We start from the raw sequence: 18,838 nt of genomic DNA on the forward strand, positions 1-18,838 counted from the left end.
CCCTCCCTTGTTAAGCAGCAGCTGGGGAGCTCTTTTACTCCTGAGTGTTTGTAATTGTTTATTGGCCTTGTTGGGTGAGGGAAACTCTGGCATCCAGCTTCACTGTCATTTTCAGCCAGAAGTTTCTTAATTGATGCTTTAAAGAAAAACAATAATAACTACTATGTCATGCCTCTCTGGAGGCATCTGAGAATGCAGTGTAATGATTAAATCCCCTGGCTTGGGGTCAGACAGCCCCAATCCCCTGCTCGGCCGATTGTTAGCCCCGCACCTCGCTGCCCCTCGCTTTTCTCATCTACAGGCTGGGGATGGTGTTCCTAGTTCATAGTGTTGTCTTGAGCAGGAACACATCTGTGCCCGGCAATGAGGGGCCATGATTGCACTATTCACTGTGTCTTCCCTAGCCATCATTTCTTGGTCATGGAAATCCCCCGGGGACCTTGGAAAGCTGTATCTGTGATCTGGAGCAGACCTCAGAGCACTGCTGGCCCCATGACGAATAGCCCTTAGCAGCAGCCCAGTTTCCCAGTTCCCAGCTTGCACGTGTCCGGTTCCCCCTCTGACACCCTAGAGCCCATCTAATCCTTTGAAAATCTTTGTTTTCAGACTGTCACTCCGAATTGAACCAGGAAGCAGCTCCCCGAGACTAGTCTCTTCCAAGGAAGATCTTGCAGGTATCGTAGCCCCTCGGGTGGGGGCAGACTCACCAATGGCCCATATGTGGCTCCCAGGGTTGGCCTTGCCTGTGGATCCAAAGACCAGAGTCCAGTTTGCTGGCTGGCAGCCTCAGCATCCCTGCTCACAGCCGCCTCCCCCACCCCACGCAGCCTGCCCAGGCTTCTGATCACACTGGGTTCCCGTAGGGCACCTCTGGGCTGGGGTCCCTGGGCGAGTCTGAGACTCAACAGAGGCAAGATCAGAGCCCAAGCTGGGGGCCTGCACTGGGTGGAGAAACCCAGGACACTCTCCAGGTCACCTGGATGCTTGTCATCAGGCCTCCCGCCCAGGCTTGGGGTAACAAGCCCCAGAGGGGTGCATGGGTTGCCTGGGGCGTTTGGTCCTACCACACACAGAGGGCTCACCTGCCTGGGGCATCGGTTTTATTCCCATATTTGGGATGCACGTGGCGTCCCATAGAGATAAGAGGCCCAGGCTTTGAAGTCAAACTCGAGCTGTGCTGCTTCCAGCTCTGTCACCGTACCTCTCCGATCCTCAGCGGCCTCATCCACAAAGTGGAGATGGAACCAGCTCTCACCTTGAGGGCTGGGCCACTCACGCTTTCAAAGCACTCTGCCCACGTGTACGCGATGTCAGCTGCTTCAGAGTTGTCTCACGACAGTTTCCTTTTGGTTGTTGTTCAGTCGCTAACTCGTGTCCAACTCTTGCTGGGGCTGCTCTCTGCTGCTGTTCCGGGCGGGATCAGATTGCAGGCTGGGGTCCAATTGTACTTCCTCCTCCTGGTTTGAGCTTATGTGACACTCACTTGGGTGCCAGGCCACTACAGTCTTGGACAAGCAACTTTACACCCTCTGGGCCTCGGTTTCCTTACCCATAAGATGGGGATAATAAGCCTCCCATCCCAGAGTCGCTGGAATATCAAAATTGAAATGATACATCTGACAGGCAGTGAGTGAGTGGTGAGGAGGTGGCTGTCTCAGGCTTCTGCCTGGTGTCATGGCCCCTGCCCCTGACCTGTTGACCTGCTAACTAATCACTCACTCCCCTTTCTGGAGCCAGGCTGGTGCAGCGGTGCTGCCGTGTCAGGACCCCAGGGCCTCAGGAGGCTATGTCACAGCCTCTCACTGGCCCCGCCAGGCAAGGCCTCTGCCCTGACTCCGGGGTTTCCTCCAGACGCCTTACCTTTCCCAGCCTCTCCGGCTCCAGTGTGTAGGCTGGACCCTGCCCCTAGCCCACCCCGCAGGGTCCCACAGTAACTTAGCAGAGAGACGGAGACGCTGGTTGATTCACACAGCTTGGGGATGCTGCTGTCTACACCTCAAGAGACAGAGTCCTGGCCTAAACTTGATCCTCACAGGGTTCCATGAGCCCAATAGGAAGCTGTCTCCCATGGTCTCCTTTCACGTCCACTGCCTTCTGCACACGGCAGATGACCCACCAGCAGTGACCAGAGAGAAGTTTCTAGCGCTGGTCTCATCTCTGCCTTCTTGTTTTAGAACCTTCTTCCGCTTAGTCAGCCGTGTTCCTTCCCGATGCTCACATACACCCGACTGTGGGTGGGGGTGGATGGGATCCATCAGAGGGGTGTAGGAACACTAACCACTCAAGGCTCTTTGTTCCAGAGGGAATGCCAGGGTTCTGGAGCAGAGAGTGGGCTTGGATACAGAGGGTTCTGCCCTTCCGTCTCCTGATCAGTCTGAGTAAGAGGTCCCTGCACCCTGTCCGGTTAGCACACCTGAACGGGATGAGTGCATCTCAGGCCTCCCCCAGGGGCCGTCAGGTCCCCATGGCCCGATGAGCTGGAGGATTTATCTGCCTCCCAGTGCCCCAGGTGGAGACAGGAGCCAGGCACAGAAAACTTAACACTGCTTCTGGGGGCCTCCAGAAGCAGACCACTCCCCGAGCCCTGGGGCAGGAAAGGAAGAGCTCCGTTCACTTTTTAACAATACAATGTGTGTGTCTTTGGCTACACCGGCTCTTAGTTGCAGCACACGGGATCTTTAGATGCAGCATGTGGGATCTAGTACCCTGACCAGGGATCAAACCCGGGTCCCCTGCACTGGGCATGTGGAGACTTAGTCACTGGACCACTGGGGAAGTGCCTGCACTCACTTTTGAGCCCTGCCTAGGATGGAAACCAGTACCAGGGCCAGATCCGGCCCCCGTCCAGCCTCCTCGAGGTTCAGCCCTACTCTCCTTCCATCCCATCCCCCCTCATCCCCACCTGGCTCCGGTGTTTATTGGCCTTATTGGCCTTGTGAAACCAGAAGCCAGCCAGTTAACTAACCTCCAGCATCAGTCAGAGTCCTGCCAGGAAACAGAATTGCCCCCAGATGACTCACCGGAAGAGACTTAATGAAGGTGAAATGGGAATAGGAATAAATACTTTACTCAAGGACAGCGGGGTCCCCAGCACCTCTAGGCTGAAGGACTTCGGGAAGAAAAACTGTTACCAACTCCAACAAGTGCTGAGTCGCAGAGGACGGGTCAGCTCAGCAGGAACTGTGGTAGCCAAGGGTAAAGGAGGAGGAAGGGTGGAGCTGAAATGCCCTGCCGTCTCTCTCCTTCGCCCTCCCACCATATCTGCAGCTGGAGCCTCCCGTCAGCCAAACCCAGCTGGAAGCCTGGGGTGAGGGAGCCAAGAGATGCCTCTTGGGTCCAGCCTCCCAAGGGCACCAAGTAGGGTGAAGGACTCATCTGAAGGGTTGGACAGAACACCCCGTGTACCCGCTGAGCCTTGATTTCTCCACCTGTAAAGGGCATAGTAACACCTCCCTCAGAGAGTGGTTGTGAGAATTTATTAAGATCACGTGTGCCTGACACAGAACACACCCTCATCAAATGTAACTTTATTAGGATGATGTTATTACTGTCAATGTTATGATTCTGCCTCTGTCGCTGAATCATCACTCGGGTTTGGAGAAATCTTTCCTCCTCTCTCTCCTCCCGCTTCCCGACCAGGTCAGGCCCCCTGTTACACTGGGGAGTGGCACACGTGACTCTGATGCAGGCCGCTCTGGTTTGTATCCAAGCGCAGCCACACAGCCATGGACACATTGGCTACTTGCTTGCTATGGCAGCAGAGTTGAGGTTGAGACAGAGACCCTGAGGTCTGCAAACCTAAAACATCCACTACCTGCCAGTGTCCAGAGCCTGCTGACCTTGCGTTACGCCCTCTTGCAGCTCTCCGTGCTTCAGGGCTCTTCCCTTGTGGAAACTAGACAGCTTTCTGTGCTTCTCTGTCCCGTGTCTGCCTTCCCCAGGCCTGGAATTCCCGAAGCCCCGCATGTGGGGTGCTTGATCTCTGGGCTCCCAGCTGGTCCTGTGGGCACCTGGTTCTCTGGCTGCCTGCTGACTCCACACTCCTCCCAGCAAAGTGCTGAGGCCAGCAGACCTCAGTACCCAGGCGCATCTGCCACTGACTTTCCACAGCTGCGGCTCCAGCCTCGAAGCAGGGTATTAAGGCTTTCATGGACCATCAGAGGGCCCAGAAGTGTCTGGAAGACTTTAGATGCACTCAGGGATCCCAGCTTCCCAGCCTCGGCTTCCAGACAGCAGAGGGGACCTGCGGGGTCCCTTGCAGGCGGGACAAAGGGCAGCTCCAGGGAGGTCTTCCATGTCTGGCAATTAGATGGGGCTGCGTGGCATGAGCCCGACCAGACCAGGGACAGGAATGTGCCTCTTGCAGTCCCAGGAATGGGAGGAACGCAGCCTCCCTCAGCTCCTCGGGAGGGGGCTGGGACTACAATCCCAGGCTCTTTCCAGCCAGCAGGCACCCCATACCTGCCGAGGAAAGGCCCCAGGAGAGTCTGTTCACTGGAGGCTTCACATGCCAGGGGCCGACTGTGAGCCAGGTCCCCTGGGGAGCCTGGAGAAGACCTGCCCTCGTGGGCTTCATTCTCGCCTTAGCTGGGGAGGCGGGCAGCAGACAGCGTGAGGAACTGATGGGTGCGGTGGGGGGAACAGCAGCCCCAGGAGGCCAGCGTGAGCTGCCTGACCCCGCTCTGTGGCTACACTCATTCCCCTTCTCAGCTCGCAGGCCCTGCCTGGGAGACGCAGGCTCTGTGTCAGACGCAGCCCTTCTGTGAGGTCTCTGGGGCCTCGGTTGGTATCAAGGTGGTCCCCCGAGCTGCAGCTGCACCCTGCGTCCCTCCGATGCCCTCACACCCCCCCTCCACTCCCCGGGAAGCGGCCGTGCCAGTGGCTCCACACCAGCAGATGGACGGACTGTGAGGAAGGAAGTGGAGAAACCTTCTCAGTTTCTGGTCTGGGGAGAAAAAAGGCCAGGAATGCCACGTTTTCCATTTCCCCCCATATGTAATGTTTAGCTTATATAAATGAACTAATATTTTCCTGGAGAGCAAAAATCATAAAGAACGTTGACCCCGAGAGAGGGCAGTTGGTGCTGTGTGTGCCTTGGAACCGGTGAAGACATTTCCAGATCTCGTGAGCCCCGCCTCCGTGTGGCTGAACCAGCTGACAGGTTTCCTCTGAGATTCTTTGGCAGCAAAGCAACTCCATGGAGAAGCTCAGGCTGGCTGCAGGTTCCTGTACCTTCAGGACTGCTCGCCAACACACCTTTCTGTCTTCCTTCTGTTGCCCAGTGGGTAAAAGCCAAGCAGACCTTGGAGTCGGGCCGACCTGAGTGCAGGGCCAGCTCCAGTGCTTCCTAGCTCTGGGACTTTGGGTGATCAGCGTGGTCCCTCTGAGCCTTGGTGTTCTTATTGGTGAAATGGGAATAGGAATAACTAAACACTTTGGATAAGGAAATGGCAACCCACTCCAGTATTCTTGCCTAGAGAATCCCATGGACAGAGGAGTCTGGCAGGCTACAGTCCATGGGGTCACAAGAGTCGGATGCGACTTAGTGACTAAAGCACCATAAATACTTCATGTAGGCTTATTTCATGGACTGTGGCTGGGCCAGAAAAACCCTTAGGCAGTGCCTGGCACACGCTTACCACTCAGGAATGTTCGCTCCTGACCCTAACAGATAGGCTCTGATGCTGACCAGATGGAGGGACAGCATGGCATGGCCAATGGAGCACTGGATGGGGGCACCAGAGGGCCCTCACGTCAGCTCCAGCTCACACTCAGCAGCTGTGCCAGGTACTCTGGCTGCATAACTTGCCACCCCAGGACCCAAGTGGCACAAAGTGGCCATATTATTACATGCACAGACTTTCAGGCTAGGAGGTTGGACAGGGCACAGCCAGGGTGGCTTGTCTCTGCTCCATGACAACTAGGGTCTCAGTGGGAAATATGGGAAGGCTGAGAGGGACTGGATGTTGGGGCTGGAACCGTCGGGACATGTGTGGTGCTGGCTGTCAGCTGGGGCAGAACCCAAAGGTCCACATGGACTCCAGTGGATGCCCACATGGGCTTCCCTGATGTATGGGAGCCTCAGAGTCATTGAGCTCTTGCATGGTATTGCCCTCCAAGAGCAGAGGTCCTCAAAGCATCATGCCGTCTGTGTGACCCACCTTGGAAATCATTTAACCTCACTTCTGCCATGCTCTGTAGGTCAGTTCAGTTTAGTTGCTCAGTCGTGTCCGACTCTCTGCGACCCCATGGACTGCAGCACGCCAGGCCTCCCTGTCCATCACCAACTCCCAGAGTTCACTCAAACTCACGTCCATTGAGTCGGTGATGCCATCCAGCCATCTCATCATCTGTCATCCCCTTCTCTTGCCTTCAATTTCCCAGCATCAGGGTCTTTTCCAATGAGTCAGCTCTTCACATCGGTGAAGGTGGCCCAAGTATTGGAGTTTTAGCTTCAGCATCAGTTCTTCCAATGAATATTCAGGACTGATTTCCTTTAGGATAGACTGGTTGGATCTCCTCGCAGTCCAAGGGACTCTCAAGAGTCTTCTCCCACACCACAGTTCAAAAGCATCAATTCTTCGGCACTTAGCTTTCTTTCTGCCGGTCAAGGCAGTCTCAAAGGCCTGCCAGGCCCAAGGAGAGAGCAGGGAGACTGAGCCCTCAATGAGAGTGTCAGAATTTGTGGACCTGTGTTAAAACAAACCACACCAGCTGGTTCACAGATAGGGAAACAGGTTAAAGATAGTAATAGCTGACACATATTGAGCGAGTACTCTCTGCCAGGTACTACTCTAACCCCATCCCATGTGCTTGCCTGGTAAATCTACACCTACCTTGTGAGGTAGGTATACCTGCCCTATAGGCGAAGGTGCTGGGTTGCTCCCCCCATCTTGCGCCTGGAGGAAGGGGCAGAGCCAGTTGCTGGGCCCAGGGGTCTGGACTGGTTGTTGCCTGTACGCAGCACAGGGAAGAAGCAGGATGCACCAGAGGGCCCGGAGTTCCCTGGGCTCCCCATCATCAGTGCAGTGCAGGAAGCACCCTGCCCTGGGTGACCACCTTGGCGCACCTGTGACGTTGCCACTGATACTGTGAGTGGCGTGCTGTCCCAGCGTGGTCCTCAGAAGGCTGGGTCTGTGTAAGAGTAGATCCTAAACATGCTTTGGCATATCCTCTCCTCCCCTTGCCCTGTCTGGGACCTCCCGCTGTGGCTGCGGAGTGGGGGTGTTGCTATCCCCCCATTCTGGACTTCCCTCTACCTTCCTCGGCTGGCTAACCTCAGGGTCTGGTTGCCAAGAATGGTGCGGGCTCAGCGCTGACTCCAGATGCTGTTTCCTCTCACAGGCGCTTTCATGGGTTTTCCAGCGACCCTACAGCCCTGTGACCTGAGCAGATGCAGATTTTTTCCGGGGGTGGGGAGGCACTGCATGGGCCCTCAGCTGGTGCCCACCACGTTTCTTACTGCTTGAAGTCCGCTCCAGCCCTCAGCTCTACTCACAGGGACCACCTTGGTCCAGGAGAGGCCACACCTGTCCTTGTCTGGATGAATCTGTGCGTGTAGCTAACCCTGGTGTGGCCACAGCCATGTGGACTCTAGGCCTGAGGGAGGCACTCAGAGTCCCCTGGGTCTCCCAGCTGCTGGGGACATATAGCAAGTTCCTCGAGTGGCCTGGAGACCCCTTACTGTGGTTGAGAAGAGTGAGAGAGCACCCCCATGGGTGAGGGCAGTGACCCCCTCTTTCTGCCCTCATATTCTCAGAGTGGGTAGAGGACCCTAGGTGAGGGACTCAAGGGACAGGGAACCAGTTTTCGCTGGTTCCCTCTGGAGTTCACGTCTGCTTTGTCCTTGGAGTCTCCCATTCTAGTAGCCCCTTAAGGACAAGGTCAAGCAGAGGAACCAAGACTCAAAGCTGCTGCCCTGCTGCGGCTGGGAACTTGGACCTCTGGCTGCGAGAAGAAAGTGTCCAGGCCTCACTGCAGTTGAAAGGTGATCGGATGCCATATTTCAGAAGGAAATGAACCGGGGCAAACCGAGTGACGTGTGAGATAGAGCCTGGCTCGCAGTAAGGACCCGTAAGAGTTGCATGTATGAGAAACAAAGGATGCATGTGAACGTAAAAGTCACCGGCTCCCAGGCTCCACCAGGAAACCTGGCCAGAGAAGGCTTTCAACACAAACAGGCTTTCCTCTGCAGAGGGGCCCCCGGGGCCCAGAGCACTCAGGGCTCTGGCAGACCCGGTGAGAGCCCCAGTGTGGGAACAAAATGAAATGGAGAATGAATGAAACACAGGAATGAAATGGGGAGACACGGAACCCCTTGCAGTTGGGAGGGATGTGGGCCCGGCGCCCCAGACGCTCAGGCTGGTGCTCTCGAAGCTCCAGACCGCAGCAGTGGTGATCCTGGCCTCCAGGGATGATGCGGAGGCTCAGAGCCCGAGGAGAATGGACCCCGGCTCCCTGCTTAGCCCGGGGCCTTGGCTGGATGGAACGCGAGTCTTGTGACTCCAGATTGAGTCGTTTTCCTCGGACACAGCTGCCTCCCATTAATCTCCGATGTGCGAGACTTGGAGCGCAGCCCGTGAGCAGCGGCCGGGCTGCCAGGTTGCTTGAATCGGGCAGCGCTAACCCAGGGCAGGACCGCTCCGATGCCGCCGGGACCCGTGGGAACGAGGCTCCCCTACCCGGGTGCATGTCCTCCTCGGCAGAGCCATGGGCACCATGCTGGTCCTCTCGGCACATGCTGCTGGTGCTCCAGCTGCCCACCCAGCCCTGTGCTGGTCACGGAGACACGGTCCCTGCCTCCTGAGATGGGGGATGGGGATGGACAGTCAGCAGGAAATCACGCACAACTACTTAGCTTCGGATGAACGGGTGCCATGAAGGCCGGGCGTGGGCCACGTGCACCCAGAACGATGGGGTGTCACCCTCTTTGTGAGAACTCCCACCCTCAGGGCCGTGAATCCTGCACCACGCCGGGCTCTGTATCTCAGTGAGGGTTTAGTTTAACCCCTGAGGATGGGAGGGGCCTCCAGTTCTTTCCCTCCATTTCTTTCTCTTCCAAGAGAAATGTACAGGAGGCACTGGTGGCGTTTCAGATCTGTCTCCTGTGACCCCCGTGGGTGGGCAGAAGAGGCCCGTGGACCCCGCAGTGTCCCGGCGCTGGCTGGCTGGCCAAGGCCACCTCTGAGAAGAGGAAGTGACGGCTGAGACCGAGGCTGCCGAGGTCAGAGTAGTGTGTGGCTTCTGAGCCGCCTTCCTTTAGAATTACAAGCAGAGCACAAGGCCACTGTTTCCCACCACTCACCAGCCGCTCACCCCGGCAAGCTCCTGAACCCTTCCAACTGCAGGTGCCACATCATAACGTTGAGATGCCGCCAACAGGGCCTGCGAGGCAGTGTTGCTGTGACGCTGACATCAGATCCTCTGTCCAGAACATTTAGCGCAGTCTCTGGCCCCTGGTAGATTCTCAGTGAGTCTCACCCATTACCATCGCCAGCCCTGGCACAGTTGTGATGGTTATCCAAGTGATGTAGTTACTGCTATTACCATATTTCTTTATTTTTTCTTATCAAAGCAGATATCTTTCCTGGGTGTAATTATCTGGATGCTTGTCTCTGTCCCCACTTGACTGTGACTCCTCGAAGGCAGAGTGTCAGCTCTCTAATTCAGAGTGGCTGGGGCGCACGCACCCCCTGGGTGTTGTTAGGAAGGAAAGAGGCCAGCGCTCTGTCCTTTTATCCTCACCAGGGTGCCACCAGGCCGGCTTAGTGCCCCTGTCTTGCAAACGTAAAATTCACGCTCAGAGGCTCGAGGTGACTCGCCCAAGGTCGCTCAGCCAGGGGGTGGCAGGTACCAGTCGGAGCCTGTCTGCCTTTGGGTCCCACGTTCTTTGCTGTCGCCGTTCATCATCCTGATCCTGCCCACTCCAGAGCCTTTGTTAGAAGGCTCTGTGCTCTTTTCTCTTCCAATCAGTGAGTGGTCTGCTGGGCAGCATGTTGGTTTCTTGAGAGAAGTGTAATGAAAACCAGATTTCGTTCATGATATCTTGTTCCCCAATGACTGTCAGTTCTCATATGTTCCAATAAAACTGCTGAAGAAACAGCCACTTAAAGATTATTCATGGAAAAATTATGCTGAGGAAAAATAGAGCAATCCTCTGAGATAGTCAAGCCGCGTGGTCAGTTTTTCCAGCTGCTCGTGCCATATCGGGCCGGGCAGCGGGGACCACACTCTGCTAGGGCAGGCCAGAGCCCCAGCCCATTATCACCGCCCCCACCCCCACCCCGAGGACACAGAGGAACAAACTTGTTAGCACCCAGCTCTGAACCGGTCCCAGAAGACACGTGTCCCGGGTGCTGTCACATGGCGCGCCCCCCCCTCCCCCCTGCCAGGCCTGGTGGGGCTGGCATGTGAGGCCTTTCAGTAGCAGAGTGTCACTTACTGGCAGAGAGGCCACCCCCCCACACACACACCCCAGGTCCCAGCTGAATGGAAATTCTTCTGCTTCAGCGTCAAAGTCCTGCTGTTGGTCCGCAGTGCAGGGATGGGAGTGACAGAGACCCAGGGCACTGAGACCAGCATCAGCTTTGACCCTGGGCCCAGGGAGATCACAGCCCCCCACCTTCCCCCAGCTGAGTTCAGGGCCATCTGAGGCCAGGCCTGCCTCCCATCCAAAGCAGCAAGGAGAAGGGGGTGGATCCGAGCCTTGGCCTGGAGGGAGAGTCAGGAGCTGAGTGGAAGCGACCAGGGGTGAGTCCAGAGGCTCAGGAGAGCCTGACTGGGGTCGGAGCCAGGGCACAGGAACCTCTGGGCAACAAGTGGGGAAGGGAGTGGGTGAGGAGAGAGCCGAGGCCAGGGAGGTTCCCAAAAGAGCCTCGGAGTGTCCACTTCTCACTGCACACGCGGCTGGTTCAAGGAGCAAACCCAGCTCCCCTCGGCCACGTGACCTGGGGGCGGGGAGGTCTCCACAGGACGGCTGTAGGAGTGTTGATGGCTCGCGAGTCACTGGACTCAGCAATGGAGTGTTTATACAAGCCTGGCTCACAGCTGGTGCACAGTAGGTGTTAGTCTCCCTCACCTTCCCTTCCTCTGGAGCAGCAGTGGGACGTTTATCCACCACAAGATAGTGGTGCCCTCTGCTTAGATCAGATCACCTCAAATGTGTCACCGTGTTCCTCCTTCCTCAGGTTTCCCCTAATGCCTGACCTCTGAACTGCTCGAGCTCCTTCCCCACCATGGGCCACCCCCCACGCCCCACCCCCTTCCCCTGGTTCCCGGAGAGTGGCGCAGGGCCCAGGTCCTGCTCACAGGCTCTCTCACCTGCAGAGCTGGCCTCCTCCGAGTACTCACCTTCTTGATGGCAGCACCACACCCAGCCAGAGACCAGGCCCACAGCACTCGATTATCTCTGTTATTAATGCTAGGACACCACTGGTTCCAACCACGGGGAGGAGCCAGGCGATATGACCTTTACAAAATACTTACTGCGCCCGGGGTGGGAGCCAGAGTGACTCAGGCATCGAGACTGTGATCCTGCGTACAGGCAGCTGATAAACAAGCCACATTCCACCCTCCGCACGGATTCATTTATTGAGCAATACGTACAAAACAGAAACAAAGCCTGGTGCTTCCACGCTGCCCTTCCTCCCGCGGCAGCTACACGAGATGTCTCCCCCGGGACAGAACTTGCTTTCATCCCTGTGCTTTGAGCAGAAGTTCTTCACGGGGTGCCCATCAGAATCACCCGAAGAGCAACACCCCTGACCCAGCTGAGGCCAGCAGAACTAGACCCTCCTGGGCTGGGCCCAAGAAACTCCGATTCTCACACACCCTCCAGATGCTTCTGATACAAACATGCCCTGGTTAAGACCGATGGTCTCAGAGAAGCTGGCGGCGATGTGGAACCCCTCACAGGAAAGTACAAGCGTACACAAAGCTTAGCCGTAGTCCTCGCTGGCTCCCATGGACCCTCCCAGGGTTGGCGAAGTCCAGGCCGCAACTCTCTGATGTCATTGTCATTGGTTGGTCTGTCAGAGCCCCAATTCTTGAGATGATGCCACATGCAGGCTGGAATTGGGACCTCAGACATCGCCCCCTCTTCATATCAAATTAAGTCTTTTGGATCCCCCTGCTCGGCCCGAGCCTGAGCTCTCTGTCTCGGTAGAGGAGGGTTTTACTCCATTCAGGTCTGAGTGGGCAGATGACAGAACAGAAGCTGAAAGCAGCGCAGCAGAAGCTTTATTCAGTGGCCAAAGAATGGAGAAAAGGGAACAAAATTAACAAAGACAAAGGGATGAGCAGTGAGGCTGATAATGGGGAGGCAGATGCCTTAGTCTCCCGGGGGAGGGATGGGGCTTTTGCAAGGGAGTAGAGTGCCACTCCCTTTCTATCCTTCTTTGGTCCTTAATGTCCAGTCTTGGCCACCAGTGGATATGTCATTTAATATGCTAATGTAGTCAGATGGAGGTACAAGGAGACTCAGAGTCTGTTGGAAATCACATTCATCGCCATCTTGGGCCCAGCTGGTTCCATCTGGTTTTTTCTTTGTGTGTGTGTGCGGTTTCCTTTACTATCTCTGGACCCTTTAACTTAAAAGATTTACATTCACTCCTGCTAGAGGTGGGAGAGTTGACAAGTTTTAAGCAAGGACACTTCTGCTAACAGTGGAGGTTGATGGGTTTTGTTTTCTTAACTTTATTTATTTGACTTCGCCAGGTCTTCTTTGCGGCACGTGGGGTCTAGTTCCCCAGCCAGGGATGGAATAGCTCCCAAGAAGTCCTGGTTGATGGGTTTTGAGCAAAGACCTGGAGCATCTCTGACAGCACTATCTCCTGCCACCTGGCCAGGCAGCCCAGGCAACCAGGCAGAAGGGAGCCCACTGACCAAGGCCCCATCGTGCAGCCCCCAGTTCCTGGCACAGGGTGGGGAAGGATAGACCTGGATTCCAGCACAGCCCCTAGCACAGCACCTGGTACAGAGAAAGTGTCCACTCATTTTTCAAGTCTGTTCATTTTAAATCATGAAACCTTTCTACAAAGAGAATATCTATGGTACCTCCCACCCATATTTAACAGAAGCGAACATTTTGCCATATTTGCTTTACATCTCCTTAATTGTTTACAGATCGATTACACCCCATCCTTTCCCTTTCTTCTGTATGGAGGTATCTACTGTCCCCATACCATTTTGTGTTATTCCTGTGTGGATTTTTGTATCTTACTACACGTATACCTATATATGGGGTGCCCAGATGGCACTAGTGGTAAAGAACCTGCCTGCCAATGAAGGAGACATAAGAGCCCCGAGTTCATTCCCTGGGTTGGGAAGATCCTCTGGAGGATGGCATGGCAACCCACTCTAGTAGTCTTGCATGGAGAACCCCCATGGACAGAGGAGTCTGGGGGTCTATAGTCTATAGGGTCCCACAGAGTTGGACATGACTGAAGCAACTTAGCATGCGCACATACATATAAAAATGTATACTAGTTTTTAAAAATATTACATAAGTGGCGTCATGCCATTCACCTAAACATTCATCTGCAACTCGCTCTGCCTGCTTACCATATGTTTCTGTCATATGCACTGTATCCACACGGATACCTGCAGATCCAGTTTCTTCATTTTTTCCTGCTCTGCAGAATTTGTTGAATGAACGAACTGCAGCTCCCTTATCCATTTCTCTACCTAGGGGCATGCAGGTTGTTTCCACTTGGAACGTCCTTGGAAAGGAAATGTGTCCCCCTTGTGCACGGATACATGTTTCCTGAAGGCAGACACCCAGAATTGGAATCCTGAGGTCACGGTGATGCCATGAAGGGACCTTTACTCAGCATTGCTAATTGCCTTTCAAGTATTGGACACTCAAATGAGCCCTTAACTAGCATTCACATTTGATATTGTCAGGCTAATCTTTTTTTTTTTTTTTTTACAATCTAGTGAGTTGAAAATGTATCTCAGTTTTACTGTAATTTGCATTCCCATTATTACCATCGAGGTTAAGGCATCTTTCCATATAGTTATTGGTCATCGAGGTCATTTCCTCCTTTGTGTATTTCCCATTTGTTTCCTTTGCCCATTTTCTTAGGGCGTAGTTTGTCTCTTTCTTACTGGTATTTGAAGTTCTCTGTAAATCTGAACCGTAACCTTTGATGGTGATGTGGGTGACATATTGCTCAGACTACACCTTGCCATCTAATGTTGCTTTTCCTATCTTTTGTTTATTGGCTTGATTTGGTACAGAAATGTTTAATCAAATTTTTTCATTTTTTAAAATTTATTTTTTAATTGGAGGAAAATTGCTTTACAATGTTGTGTTTCTGCTGAACAACAGCACAAATCAGCCATAATTATACATATATCCCCTTCCTCTTGAGCCTCTCTCCCCTCATTTTTTTTCCTTGAAGGTTTATGCCTTTTGTTTCTTCCTTTCCCCAAGGTCATAAGGATTGTCTCCTTTTTCTTTCCAGTAGTTTTGCATTTCTGCTTTTCATATATATATAATTAATCCACTTGCATAATGTAAGGTAAAAGGACTCAATAATTTCATCTTTCTCCACGTGGAACCTAATGGCTCTAGACCCATGTACTGAAAAGACCCTGTCTTCCCTTTAACTTGTAATGCCGCTGCCACCATGAAGAAGTCTAGACTCTCACGTGTGATTCACTGAACAGCTTCTCTGCCCATGCGCCAGCCCTAGACTGTTTGAGTTACTTTTGTCTTGTGCTTTGGTCTGATAACTGGTAGGACAAGTCCTGTGCTGTTCTTCTCAAAATTTGTTGCGACTACTTTGTCCCTTTCTTCTTCTTCAGGATTTTAAGATCAGCCGAAATGACCAGGTATAACAGGATTTGAGCACCATGCCCCTGACAGTTTCAGGCTTTTCACTTATCAGACTTTCATGAATCTGTATGATGGTTGGATTTGAGAAGTTTAGACTGGCTGCAGGAAGAAGAGAAAGTGTGGTAACTCAGACCAGTCAGTGAGAAGAGAGATGGACAGGGAGGGGGTGTAGAAAACCTAGGGGTCTTGGCGATTGTGTGTGGCAAGTAAGAAGAGATGGGGAAACAATGGAAACAGTGAGAGACTTTATTTTGGGGGTCTCCAAAATCACTGCAGATGGTGACTGCAGCCATGAAATTAAAAGACGCTTGCTCCTTAGGAGAAAAGGTATGACTAACCTAGACAGCATATCAAAAAGCAAAGACATTACTTTACCAATAAAGGTCCGTCTAGTCAAAGCTATGGTTTTTCCAGTAGTCATGTATAGATGTGAGACTTGAACTATAAAGAAAGCTGAGCGCCAAAGAATTGATGCTTTTGAACTGTGGTGTTGGAGAAGACTCTTGAGAGTCCCTTGGACTGCAAGGAGATCCAACCAGTCCATCCTAAAGGAAATCAGTCCTGAATATTCATTGTGAGGACTGATGCTGAAGCTGAAACTCCAATACTTTGGCCACCTGATGCAAAGAACTGACTCATTTGAAAAAACCCTGATGCTGGGAAAGATTGAAGTTGGGAGGAGAAGGGGGCGACAGAGGATGAGATGGTTGGATGGCATCACCAAAGTGATGGACATGAGTTGGAGTAAGCTCCAGGAGTTGGTGATGGACAGGGAAGCCTGGTGTGCTGCAGTCCATGGGATTGCAAAGAGTCGGACACAACTGAGTGACTGAAATGAACTGAGTAAGAAGAGAAAAGGCAAGTCACAGTCTTGGAGAAGCCAAGACGACTGCTCCTTCCAGGCCAGGTGACTGAGTGGCCAGCAGGGCCTTCAGCCAAGGCTGGAAATACAGGAAGAGGGTTCAAGTTCAACCTTGGCTGAACTTATGATATCTTAGGAAAGCTCAGATGAAGGGATCAAGCCAACAGAAGGAAATGCAGGTCTCAGGCTCAAAAAAAAAAAAAAAAAAAAAAAGGATGGCTGGAGACTTCCCTGATGGTCCAGTGGCTAAGACTCCTCGGGGTCACCATTCAGGGGACCTGGGTTTGACCCCTGGTCAGGGAACTAACTTCCACATGCCTGCAACTAAAGACCCTACACGCCACAATGAAGACCCAGTGCAGCCAAGTAACTAAATAAATATTTAAAAAATAAATAACTGTTGTGGATTTCCATAAGCTCCCTTGCTCTTTAAAACAAACAACAACAACAAAAAAGGATGGCAGTAAAGGCTTAAGAGTCATCAGCCAACCTGCTGAGTTAAAATCAAATCAGAACCAGGAGCCAAAGAGGGAGGCTTGTGTAGACAATACCAGCCACTGGGGGATCAGGAACCCATAGAGGAGGCTGAGTGACAGCGATCGAAGAGGCTCAGGGAGAAGCAGGAGCGAGTGACATCACAGGCACCCAGGAAGCAGAGGCTTACGAGGAGCGATCACCTGCATCAGCCACCAAGGGTGCTGGCGAGGAAGCCAATGAGTGCTCGACGATTTGGCCCAAAGGAGGTCAATGGAAATGTCATTAGGAAATGGAAACCAGATTTAGTGACTTGAAGAGTGAGTGAGGGGGCGGTAGCTGGTTTTTGAGGAAGTGTGGTGCCTGGGAGGAGAGCTGGGCTAGGGGACCTTCTTTTGCAGAAGGTGAGAAACTAAGAGTGTATGCATAAACTGGAATGGACCGAGCAGGAGAAGGGGAAGTGGTGCAGTGAACTCCCACTCCCAGAGATCGTCCCACCCCGCTGTGCCTCCTCCACATCCCATGTGGTGCCTGGGAGGAGAGCTGGGCCAGGGCACCTTCTTTTGCAGAAGGTGAGAAACTAAGAGTGTATGCATAAACTGGAATGAACCAAGCAGGAGAAGGGGAAGTGGTGCAATGAACTCTCAGAGGGAACAGGAGGTTGGGGCGGAGGTCCCTGTTCCGCGGGGGCCTGGCAGGAAGCCTGGTGTCTCCGGAGGTGCACGTGGCGATTGAGGGCAACGAAACCCAACAGGCACCATGTTCTCGTGGCAGGAGAGTGGCAGCATTTTGAAGGGAGAGCATCTGATAGTTGTGCAGTGGGGCTGAAGGAGGGGTTGACACCTGGGAATAGTTGTTGAAGGGAACAGCGGAGACCTAGTGCAGGGCTTGGTGGTGGGGCCTCAGGGAAGCGAAGGAGAGGATGTGGGGGTCAGGGAGTGGGATGTGGAGGAGGCACAGTGGGGTGGGACGATCTCTGGGAGCGGGAGTTCAGAGCCCACGATTTCGTGAGTTCCTTGCCTCGGGAACCCTCCGAAGTGCCAGAAGCTGGACTTCCCATAGCACACAGGCTGGGGACAAGGGTCGTTGTTTTGCACGCCAAAATAAGAATAAGCCAAGCGTGCTGGGGGACACGGGGACCCTTAGGTCACTAGTGGATCTGCAGCATCTTGTGGTGGAAGGTCTGGAGCCCTGGGTGGACCTCTGGCCTCACAGGCCCTCCAGGATGTTCCCCAGCACAGCCAGGCAGTAACCCCCTGGTTTGCCCCGCACTCGATGTGCTCTGCAGGAAGTAACCAAGCCCCTTTGCGGAAACCCTGGCTCCCATTTCCGGTGTCTGGCTCAGGTAGCTATGGCTCAGCTATCATCTGGGGTCACCTCCCTTTGACATAGGTTGGGACCTGGGGCTCTTTACTGCTTGCACCTGGACAAACATCTGAGCAGCAGATACAAAGAAACTATGAGGGACTAAAAATAACCGCAGGCATATGCAGTTGGGGCAAATTTCAAACAAAAGGGCCAAAATCCAACCACCACGTCTGAGGTGCCTGGAGCAGGGTACTGCGCGTGATCCCTCCGTGCAGCACCACCAGGGGGTGGGCAGACCACCTAGGCCGCCCCTCTGGCCTGACCCACTGATCTGCACCCGCCCTCACACCACTTAAGGAACCAGATCACCTACCCACAGGGAGCGAGCAAGGGAACCTGTTATTTGTTTTCGCTCCCTTGTGAGTCTGATTAAAGCCTTGCCTGAATTCCTTGTCTAACCTCTTATCTGTTTCTGTTGCTTCCAGTCCAAGAACCCAGCTTGGTAACACCTTAAGACCTCCCTTGCCAAATCACAACCACAGAAACTAAAGAGACAACAGTGGTCTAGACCATGCCCCACAGAAAATAGCTGTGAATGTGGCTAACATGAAGGGCTCAGTCTCTCAGCACATGCTGCTCAGTGGGGTTTGTGACCCCAGCCCCCTGGCTTTGATGACCTTGCATTGGCCCCATGATTGGGGCTGAGGAGGACAGGGTAACCTAATCATAATAAAACCAGAGACAGCACTAACTGAAACTCTGCGTATGTTACCCCAAGACCTCTCCCAGCCACCTGCAGGGTGAGTGCGTTGTTCCCACCTTTCAGATGAGGAAACTGAGACTCAGAGAGGAAGCAACCCATCCAAGGTCACCCAGGCAATAACGGACGGGCCTGGATGTCTGACACCCTGCCTGCATGGCTGTGCTGTCTCACCCAGTTAATCCACTGCCCCTAGTGAGCCCTGCACACATCCCTTTTGGTTGGACATGTGCTTCAGAAGAGAGTCTGGCCTTGGAAGGGCACAGGGTATGGGCCCTGGACCTGGACTCAGAAGTCACACTGCTGCTGCTGCTGCTGCTGCTGCTAAATCACTTCAGTCGTGTCTGACTCTGTGTGACCCCAGAGACGGCAGCCCACCAGGCTTCCCCGTCCCTGGGATTCTCCAGGCAAGAACACTGGAGTGGGTTGCCATTTCCTTCTCCAGTGCATGAAAGTGAAAAGTGAAAGTGAAGTCGCTCAATCGTGTCCGACTCTAGCAACCCCATGGACTGCAGCCTACCAGGCTCCTCCATCCATGGGATTTTCCAGGCAAAAGTACTGGAGTGGGGTGCCATTGCCTTCTCTGGAAGTCACA

At 53.6% G+C, this 18,838-nt stretch overlaps 1 protein-coding gene across 3 annotated transcripts in view; it reads left to right on the top strand.

The window, feature by feature from the left end:
• The window catches only part of RALGPS1 (Ral GEF with PH domain and SH3 binding motif 1), a 295,892-nt gene that overhangs the window by 251,584 nt on the left and 25,470 nt on the right, over positions 1 to 18,838 (top strand). For all 3 annotated transcript variants that reach the window (XM_055541187.1, XM_055541185.1, XM_055541186.1), the window contains one exon: positions 607 to 674. In XM_055541187.1, the coding sequence (XP_055397162.1) occupies positions 607 to 674 (68 nt within the window). The remainder of the gene's footprint in view (positions 1 to 606; positions 675 to 18,838) is intronic.

Source organism: Bubalus kerabau, chromosome 11 (genome assembly GCF_029407905.1).
Source record: "Bubalus kerabau isolate K-KA32 ecotype Philippines breed swamp buffalo chromosome 11, PCC_UOA_SB_1v2, whole genome shotgun sequence".
Taxonomy (NCBI): Eukaryota; Metazoa; Chordata; class Mammalia; order Artiodactyla; family Bovidae; genus Bubalus; species Bubalus kerabau.